This window comes from Phragmites australis, chromosome 6 (genome assembly GCF_958298935.1).
Source record: "Phragmites australis chromosome 6, lpPhrAust1.1, whole genome shotgun sequence".
Classification (NCBI taxonomy): domain Eukaryota; kingdom Viridiplantae; phylum Streptophyta; class Magnoliopsida; order Poales; family Poaceae; genus Phragmites; species Phragmites australis.
Genome location: NC_084926.1, coordinates 20864842 through 20876064, shown reverse-complemented (window position 1 = coordinate 20876064; position 11223 = coordinate 20864842). Strand labels below are relative to the sequence as shown.

The 11223-nt window shown below is 38.9% G+C and overlaps 1 protein-coding gene across 1 annotated transcript; it reads left to right on the top strand.

The window, feature by feature from the left end:
- Window positions 1–3030: 3030 nt before the first annotated feature.
- On the top strand, window positions 3031–3901 carry LOC133920533 (glutaredoxin-C3). Its single transcript, XM_062365147.1, has one exon. It carries the CDS (start codon window positions 3136–3138, stop codon window positions 3520–3522), a length of 387 nt encoding a protein of 128 aa, XP_062221131.1. The 5' UTR covers window positions 3031–3135; the 3' UTR covers window positions 3523–3901.
- The last annotated feature ends 7322 nt before the right edge of the window (window positions 3902–11223 follow it).

The window sequence follows — 11223 nt, the reverse complement described above, 5'->3', positions numbered from 1 at the left end:
TTGAGGTGAGTGTTGTTTTTTGATATACTTTAAATTTTTATTGGAAATAATTTTTCAATACACCAAATATTATTTTTTTTCAAATTATATATTAATTAAGTTTTTGATGTTTCAGTTCAACGAGGTCCCATTTTTAGTTTTGTCCTGATTATCAAAATCTCAGGATCAGCCCTGATATTACTATATTTAAAAAAAAAAAAAAGAAACATGCTTGTTGTATGTTGGATTAATATCGTTTGTTGCTTGTTGACCGAGGGATGATTCGCGAAACATGGCTGAGACCCAAAGTGGAAGCAAAAGCCCGTCTTTGGAGCCTTTTCTTTCCCCCTCACGGCCATCAAATATTCCAACAATTTTTCAGTAATGCCTCCCACTTTGCACTGGTAAAGACATGATGTGCCACGAAAAAGTCCTACGCACAAAGGCGAGGGGGGACAAAGAGACATCTTGGTGATGTAATACACTTGCGGTGTTCCGGCAATGGCATGAAAAGCCTAGCGTTCGACTCATCCAGTTACTTGTCTCCGTGTAGCACAACATATGAGCAAAGCTAGTGAAACAGTGTACTAGCTTAGATCAATCTTTTCGGATACTAGTATCTAGTGGTAACAGTTTTCTGTATGTTATGTAGAATATGAACTACTCCTAAAGAAGCCAGAAAGCTACCATTACAGTGGATGGATTTAACAGATGGAAAGGTCAAAACGTGCAGAGTTTGTTGCATTATTGTACTATGTACATGGAGTACACGCTAGTAGAAAGCTGATTTATAGAGACGGTTCAGAAACTTTATATGATATATTTGTTAAATTATTTGTAAAAAATATTCTGTATAAATCAGATTTATACAGATGATTTTTAACTGTCGTATAAATCATTTATACAAATTATTTGTACAAACAGCTCATTATTGGAACAGTCTGTACTAAGTTTTTTGGAGTAAAAAAAATCTAAAATTATACTTTTCCTACCCACACCAGCCGCTATATTATTATATAGACGCGGTCGCTAGTTACATAATTTTTCACGTGAAATACCACGAGTACATTTTCTAGTAGTCGAACCGACAACTTCTAACCTCGAGGGAATATTCCTTACCGTCTCATCTTTCGTTCATTGCTGACCATTGTATAAAAATAATCTATATCAGATATATATTCAAAATGAGTGGGACACTATTAGTACAGACAATTCTAAATTTAGAATCGTTTGTATTATTCTTTTTTACAGACAATTTTAATTTGAAACTGTTTGTATTATTAATGTCAATAGTACAGATAATTCTAGTTTAGAACCGTCTGTACTATTTATTTTTTAATAGATGATTCTAATTTGGAACCGTTTATACTATTACTACCAATAGTATAAATGGTTTTAAATTAGAACCGTTTAGACAAAAAGAAGTAGTACAAATGGTTGCAACCTCTAATCGTATGTACTAATAGTATGGACGGTTCTAGTTTAGAACTGTATGTACTGCAGCATCATGCTGTAGCATCTTTCTTGTTGCTATTTTCTTATACGATTCTAGTTTAAAGTCGTCTGTCATACACTTTGTACAGACAGCTCTATAGATCCATTTGTATAGAGACATCCTACTAATGGATTCTATAGTAGTGAAAATTTGACATTTTCACATGTTTTCCATTGTGATTTAACACAAAATATATACTTTCATATGATTTCACGAGCATCATAAAGAATTATGAAAGAGTATATGCTTGCGCGTTGGCTACAAAAGAAAAGGTCCCACTTAAATGTATATTTGCCGTATAAGAGACTAAAATGAATTAATTGAAGTTATATATAGATGATTCACTTCTTTGAGCTAGTATAATGTCCATATATGCACAGATGGACCCGAGTAAGCCGTAGTGGGGCCCTTTCAATAAGTCCACAGTGCACCCCAAAACACCCTAATTATAGATGATTGATATTAATTTGATCCGATAGCCACCATCTTCACCATCTTCTTCTTCCCAATCTATTAAACCTCTCTCACCTCTCCTCCTAAGATAAGAAGCCCATGAGCCACGGCCCCTTTGCGCCCATCCAGCCCCATCCTCCTTCCGTATCTAGTGACTCCCATCAGCTGCAGCCACGCTAACCCATCTTCGAAAGGCCGTGACTGAGTCGCTTCCACTTGGACCTGCTCACTGATCATCCTCTGTCACCCTGGATAGCTATGCACCTGCTCCTTTACCGCCCTACTCACCAACCACTGCCACCACTTTCCAGGCCTATCACCTCTGGGCATCCATTTAAGCTCAGGGATTAGAGGGAGCCTTACTAGAGCTCGTCGGAGAAACCTAATCTCCGAATCCCAAACCCTATCCCTAATTCGTGTTGGAGCCCACTGAGTTGGAGACTATCTTCCTCAGCATGGATATCAGCAAGGATCAGGTGAATGGAAAATCAAGCGCAAAAAGGCAAGAAACAGTCGGCTGGGTGGACTGGTGGAGCATCAAATATTATTCTCTGTATCTCAAAATTCATGATAGTTTAGTCTCTTCTATAATGTTTAAAATACAAGATGTTTTACGATTTTAAGTTAACTTTAGTCTAAATTTTTTAATCTTATCTTTCCATTAAGTAACTTCTTTTTTAATACAAATCTTTTCACATGTAATAGATGATAATTAAAAGATAGTAAAATGATTATTTTATTTTTCATTTTAATACTCATACTCAACTATAAAATACTATATATTTTAAAACGGATAGAGTAACTAGTAATTAGAACCAGACCAAACAACCATTCGTACCTACAACTACCACAGTAACAACTAACAAGTTACGGCTCCTGCTAGTCAAAATTAACATCACCAGACATTGGATAATAGAATAGTACTAAGTACTCAACTGGTGGGAATAAAAAAGAAAATAAATTGGCATGGGCTTAGAACCCCTAAAAGGCCTCATTGGCTTGGAAGTGCCTATCCTTCTTTCCCTACCCCCTCAAATTACCAAATCACCCTTCTCTCCTCTATATATACACCTTTCAGTTTCACTTCCTGCTCATCGCCAACCTTTGCTTACAGGCAGCTGAAGCCAACAAACTCCTTTAACAACACAGCAAGCCTCTTTTACCAGCAAGCTAGCTAGCAGTCGCTTCGGTGCCATCAGCTAGCGACCATGCAGTACGCGGCGGCGGAGCAGGCGTGGTACATGCCGGCGGCGCCGATGGCGGAGAGCGCGGTGGCGCGCGTGGAGCGGCTGGCGTCGGAGAGCGCGGTGGTGGTGTTCAGCGTGAGCAGCTGCTGCATGTGCCACGCCGTGAAGCGGCTCTTCTGCGGCATGGGCGTGCACCCGACGGTGCACGAGCTGGACCTCGACCCCCGGGGGCGCGAGCTGGAGCGCGCCCTGGCGCGACTCCTCGGCTACGGCCCTGCCGGCGCGCCCGTCGTCCCCGTCGTCTTCATCGGCGGCAAGCTCGTCGGCGCCATGGACCGCGTCATGGCCGCGCACATCAACGGCTCGCTCGTCCCGCTCCTCAAGGAGGCCGGCGCGCTCTGGCTCTAAGCTGGGCCTCCATCGCCACCATCGCCATTGGCAGCCCGCACGTGACAAGAAGCTAGCTATATACGTCGTCGTAGCTTCCGTTGTTCCTGCTTTGCTTTGCTGTTGCAGAACTACTTGATATCACTGCTTGCTGCTAATCAATTAAACAAAGATGAAAGCCGATAGGAGGATATATCCACACGTTGATCGATCTTACGTAGATCAGTGAACGAGTGCGTGTGTGTGCAAGAGAGGCTGGTACCGTGTGTGTTTTTTCCCCCACTACTGCCTCCGTCCGTGATATGTTGTGTTGTGCCGGCGCGTGCATGTGCTGTTTGGCGCATGCGCTGGATTTGCTTTGCTTGGAGCTACTGAATTGCTACGTACTGTGCCTTTTCAATTTGTTGGTCTCCTTAATTTTGACTTGTCTCCTATTTTTTTTTACTGCGTTCATAAATATTTGACTATTAATAATTTAAAAAAAAATTAATTTGGAAATATAAAAATTGTATGTATAGATTCATCTTGAAAAGTCTTTTCATAATATCATAGATATGAAACTATATTTTAATAAAAATAATGATGAAAGTTGTATATTAAAAATCATAAAAGTCAAAGTCATGTATGTTTTACCGGAGGGAGTAGTTCTACTCGTGACGACTGGAGTTCTAATATTCGTGATGAGTCTGTTACACGGAAGGTTGTGAGACTTGGTATTTGTGCTTCTTACATTGTCTTGTTTTTTAAGAAACAACAGTGTAAATAGTAAACACATGCTTACACCATCATAAGTATGCCACTATTATTAAATCTATTTAATGAGATGTCGGTGTATAAATGGATCTATGAAGCTATCTGTATAAAAGATATTACAGACAGCTCTAAACTAGAATTGTATGAAAGAAAATGATAATAAATAATTCTAACAAAGTAGAACATTATAGTACAAATGGTTTTAAATTGAATCTGTCTGTACTGTTCTATATGTGCACATAATTCTAATTTAGAACCGTCTGTACTATAAGCAGGAATAGTACAGATGGTTCAAATTTAAAAACATTTGTATAAATAAAACAATAAATTTAGAACCGTCTTTACTATTAATGTCTTAGTTGTTTGGAGTATATCTATTATATAGATTATTTTTATGTAATATTCAACATTCAACGATAGAGAAGATAATAAGGAAACTTCACGCTAGGTTTGAGGCTGTAGGTTCGACTTCTGAAAAACACACATGTGTTATTTCACGTGACTTGCGACCGAACCTACATAATAACATTAGGGGGCTGGTGTGGGTAGGAAAATTATTTTTTGAATTTTTTTAGCTCTAGAAAACTTAGTACAGATGGTTCTAATTTGGAATCATCTGTACTAATCATTTATACAAATGGTTCAAAACTCATCTGTACAAATCTGATTTGCACAGATCTGATTAGTACAGACTCTTTAGTATAGATGGTTCAAAAAAGTATCCCACATAGGATTTCGAACTGTCTATATAAATCATTTCTCTAGTAGTGTGCACACACTCACACAACGTATACTAAATGCCAGAGATGCAGAGGTTAAAGATTGATAAAATCACAACATGTGGTCTCGTTGTCGATAGGTATATCATCTACCATTGAAAGAAAAATTCTATCTTGTGAGGTATAAGGAGCAAACCTAGGGTTGATGCTTGATGGGCAGGGTACCACCATGGACGGGCACAAGTGAGGGCATGGGTGTACATATGTACAACTAAATTTTTTGTAAAAAATGAAGTATATATATCATATTTTTTTCATAATCATCGAGTGTACTAATTATTGATGAGAGTGGTACATGTATTTATGCTACAATCAAACATAGCGACATGTGCAGTTTGTTAGTGATCTATTGCATGCATCGATTGTAATGCGCCTTGCGTTAGAAGTGAATGCCTGGAGACTCGGTGAAGTGGTGAACGTGATCACACAGTCGGTTGAGGACATGCATGATGAGTCGGTGAAGCACATGCAGTAGTTAAGGATGCGCCAGATGACTCGGTGAGGCATGCGGTGGTTGAGGACGTACCAAAAGACTTGGGCAACACCAGCTGATATTGAGTTAGTTGCGTTAATAATATTCTCCTTAGTCTCCTGATCTTGTGGGCCTTTGCCTTCACTACAACAGGCGTAGCTTCTGGTGGCCCAAGCGACCAAACCCAACGCGGTAAGTCATCAATGCCCAACAATGGATGAACAATGTCCAATCGTTTGATCCTCAATTGCCTAAATGTGCAATGACATCGCAATGGCCCAACACCCAAACACACGCATGAGATTGAGTGCGATGGCACCAAGCCTGGCGGTGGCATGAGCGCAGCAGGGAGGGGCAGTACGAGCGCAATATATAGGGCGCTAGCTGTGGCGTTGCACGCACAAGCACAACAGGAAGGGGATGTGCCAATGTGGCAGAGGGCAGCCACGATGGCATGAGTACGATAGCCTAATTGTTTTAGCTATATATACCCATTGTTAAAATGCTGCACCCACCACTAGGTACCACCACGTCCACTACGATCCAAAGGGGGGCTTGGTTCTCACCTTGTTGTGTATTTGATAAAGTCACTTAAGTGCACTCTCATTCACTACCACAAAAAAAGTAATCACTACCGGTTCCAAAACTCTATCATTGTCGGTTTTTGAACTGGCAATCCTTACTCGGCAGTGAAAATAAGTACATATCACTGTCGGATCTAGAACAAACAGTGATAGATGTTCTCGAAAGCAAAAAAAGGAAACAAAAGGACGAGGCTGGTGCGGAGGAGTGAGGGGAGTTGGCTGGTGATGGGGGAGAAGGGGAGGAGCAAGGCTGGTAGTGGGGGAGAAGGTGTTGAGCTTCAGAGGCGAAGGCCGTGCTAAATACCAACTAAAATAAGTACCGTGCCAGGTGGCAATATCTCCTCATCCTATAGTGACACATACATGATAACTTTACAGTTAAAGTCGTAAAAGCAATCTAGCTAGCACCAGAACCTATAGAATCCATCATAAGTTCATAACTAGACATAACTGGAGTAACAGTTAACATAAGAATAAAGAAACAGTTGCCATTGAGGAAAGAAAAAATAAACGAAAGAAAGAATCAGCTACAACCAGTGCAATCTGGCCATGTCTCACAGTATCCCATCTTGTTCAACAGAGGCACATTCCATGCTACTCTATATATGAGTAATATTGTAGTAGTACACAATAATGCAGGAGTTGATGATTAACAATGCATGCAAGATTAGTTCTGACGTCCTGGCTGGCTTGATCAGGTTCGCGACACTTCCTCTTTTCCTACACTATTTTATGGCTTGCCTGTGCTTTTCCCATGCGGACGTGCTACGTTAGACGTTTTGCCCTTTTTTGCTTTCTTCAAGATAACAACTTGCACTGTTTGCTTCTCCTGTGTCTGGCTGCTTGCTTGCGTCCTTTGCTGCTTGATGGTCGGTCTTCTCCTGTCATGCATCCCCTGTATGATCACTCCCAACAACGCAGATTGTACTTTGAAGAGCTCAGCACTTTGGCCAGAGTAGCGCAAAGAAAGAACAACACTGCATGCATGCCTGCTCTCTTTATCAAGGGAAAGCTACAAGCATGCTAAAGCAAACAACTTAGTTAAATACATATTAACAGGCGCGATTAGAGACAAACTAAAAGGATTAGTGTTTATTATACTGCCACTTGCTGCTCCTTAGATGTCGTGTTCCAGGCCTAAACTATTAATAGTGGAAAGCGTTGCTTTGGATCATCTATCTGGACATGAATCAAGATTAGTTTGCAACTTGCAGCATTTGCAAGCCTAAACCTATCATTACCCTTTCGTACTATCGTATGATGCTTCGGCCACACGCACCAGCTCACAATCAACATATGTCACGCGCCGTCGAGCCTTTTTAATTCAAGTGCTTGTATGCATGGAATATCCATTATATTCGAACGAATTTAATTTCTAGTAATTAGGACACTTGACACAAGATGGATAAATCTAAAAATTGCACGTGCATACTTTAGACTTATAACATACACACCTATTTTTAGTAAAAAAAAATATGTGAACATGAGTATTTTATTTCATTTTTAGACTTTTTTACATGCGGACTTGCAACACTTATCCACTACTACAATAAAGGTCATCAGTGTCGACTAAAAAACACTATCAGTTGTGATTTTTGAACCGGCACTGATTACTCCAGCACCGGTAGTCCATGACTTTCAGTGCTGATTTATAAACTAGAACTGACAATATTTATCATTCGGTCTATAACATGGAACTGGCACTGATACTTAGACTATCAATACTAGTTTGTGAAATAAGTTGGCACTGATGCAATGACTATTAGTACTGTATTTTTTGTCATGAGCTGACACTGATGGCTCCTCCTACGTATTCTACAGCACATGCACATTTCTAGCCATGCTGGTACCATGGCTTAGCTTGGCCCAATTATTCATGCACAACCCATCGGCCTTACTATCATATATACAAAACAAAGAAAAATAAAACACACATATAACACACATATATATTTCAGTTCATAGCATTGGTAATATGAATTCTCAATATATTACAAAAGAAGATATGTCGTATATACATTTGTCATACAACAAATTGAGCATATACAGTTCACAATCAGAAGTCCTAAAACCAATCAACCATCTATAAAATAGAAATTATAGCCACTGCTATCCATCTATCAAATATTCGTTTTCTTGCCTCAGGTGATATCCAACTTTAAGAAAATATTCAACCGATCCTTTGGACCTGCAATGACAATAGTTACTTTGTAAGTACTATAAACTATAAAGATAATTGTTACTCGTAGGTATTCAACTACAAAGTGAACAAAATATATTCGAAGTACTGGAATTTTAATTGTTACTTGTGAGATCCAGCACGCTTCATCCATTATATATGTCTATTATCATGAACTAGAATAAACAACATTATATGTGCTATTATCATGAACTAGCAAAAACAGAATTCAGCTGGAAAAGCAGAGTTCCACATTGCAAGGATGCTAGAGTAACAATAGAGATTGGATTATAGGATTAGCCCATACTCATATGTCAACTATGAGAACAGTGTAGTGCCACGAGTCTTAAATGCCAAGAGTAATAATCATTTGGCTATTAGCAGAATGAAACATTGCACAAACTTTGCTTGATCAAATTTGGTAACAGATCTATTAATACTTATTTCTCACTCCAAATTTCAAATGACAAACTGAGATTATAGCTGTGTAATCTACATTCAAGTGGAGCATATTCTGTGGACTAGGAACTAAAGTTTCAGGTTGCACAACATCAACGAGGGGATTGCATATCTGCATACAATAGAAAGCATGAAACTCATACCAGTTCACACTCGCAACGCTGTAACTAGTTCTGCATAGGTTGCATAAGCCCCACTTCCTGCTCAATTGCATAAGAAACGAAGTTGGGTCTGAGTGATTACTACAATTGAGATGAGGTCATAGATAAATAAGTAGTTTTTCATGATATCTGGATTCAGTCATGTCAAGACATTTCTCAATTAAACATATGCAACAATAAACTGAGTGTTTGTGGAGTAATATGTAAACATGAAAATTGGAGCTGTGAGGAAACAAATATTTATTTGTAGATTTGTTTGCTGCTAAATCTCTAGTCTCTAAATGTTCTATGAACCTTTGTGAAAAAATTGTTGAACCGTGTATGTACTGAAACTAGGTTTGTAGAAAAGGTTATAATAATGGTTTTAGTAGTTATTCACAACAGTCGTGTACAAAAAATAAACATAATATATAAATACACATAATTTTCAACATAGTACTTATCCTTTGGATGAGAGTTGTTTCCAGCTCTATGGTTTATAGAGAAACCTCACTCCATCTCTAAATTAAGAAAAATAGCATGAATCAAAGGAAGTTAGGGATTGTAAATCTACATGATTTTATTGCTCCTCTGCAACACCACCACAGAATACCAGAGCCAGTAGATCGATCCCCTCTGCAAGGCCACCGTGACCACTCTATGATTTGTTGAACAAAATCATAAATTAGGGATCAAAGAGAAACCAAAATATGAATGAAATTAACAAAAATCAATAAGGGATGCAAAGAGCATTTAGGGATTAGGGATAAGCCTAATGGGAAGCTCGCAAATTAGTAACTAACTAAGACCACATGTGATGGAGGAGGGCAAGAGATGATACCTCAGGAAGGCACCGTCGACTCGAGGTGTATGCTCGCGTTGACTGGAGGGGGAGGATAGGGATTTCCTTCGGATCTAGGCACCCCTCCCATGTGCTTGCCATTCCCAGATCTAAAGAACACGCCATCAGGGTTGAGTGTGCTGCGGTGAGGGCGGCGCTGATGGAACTTGAGGGTGATGGCTGTGCTGATGGAATGGAGAGACTACAAGCTCCTTCAGATCTAGTCGACACATCCCCCATTCTTGCTGCTACCCAATCTAGTGTAGCTCAATGCCTGGGTGGAAAGGGCCGGTGAGGGGAAGATGGCGGAGAGAGGGAGAGCGGATTAGAGGAGCGAGTGAGGATAAGGGAAAAACCCTAGGCACTTCTGTGAGGGGGGAGGTTGCTGCATGCCTTGTGTTGGTGGGGGGAGGAAGGTGGAATGATGGGGGAAGTTATCTTTCAAGGTATCGAGGTGGGGTGTGGGATGGTTTGACAAGTTACGAACCGACACTGATGAAAAGTATTAGTGTTGGATCATGATTACCAGTCGATAGTGAAGTATCAGCGCCGGTTTGTGTCAAGAGCCGACACTGATACTAAGTATTAGTGTCAGTTCAACCTGGCTCAATTATTGATCGAGCGCGGGATGTTATAAACTAGCATTGATACTTCATTAGTGCCGGTTTTGGTCTAGCTGGTATTGATGACCCGGCGTGAATGACCAATTCTGTTGTAGTGATATGTGACCAACTTCAATACATGACAAAAAACACAGAGAAAACATTTGATAAAAAAAAATTCATCTGTTCGTCTACCTCTTAAATGCAGTTACATAAGCATGTGAAAAATCGTAAAAAAAAAATTAGAATGGATCTGTGAGCAATTTAAAAAACAGGTTAAGACAATTTAGATCGGGTATTATATCTAGATCTGTACACAAATTAGAACCACTCAAAGGTAGTATTAGATCTAGCTCCTTCATATTTTTTAATAAAAAAGAGAACAATTTGTGAACAATTTTGTTGCAAGCAAATTTCAGAAAAGCAAATTGGTTCAAACTCGCAAGCAATTTTGTATACTTTTAGGAGCAAAATATGTGTGCATGCTAAAGAATAAAGCATGCACGTGTAGTTTTTAGATTTTACCTTTTTGATATTATACATATTTACAATATTTTTCAAGATTCTTTAAATAAATTCCTATTTTATTTTCATCAAATATGAATTTAATTTGATGACAGCATTGCATGCATGATAATATTTACATAAAATAGTATTATAAATCATTAAATTGCAAAACATAACAATTAGCTAACATAATCAGTCGTATTAACTCCATGATCTTATAATTCATATATATTAGTACACTATACGCACCATTATAAAAGTTCTAAATTGACCAACAAATCATATTAATGAGTAAAAGTAATCTATTTAACTAGTCAAATGGGAAACAAACGGTTAGTCGAGAAACAAATGATTACTTGCATTATGCATCGATATATCGTTTGATGATGTAAATCGACCTAAACGA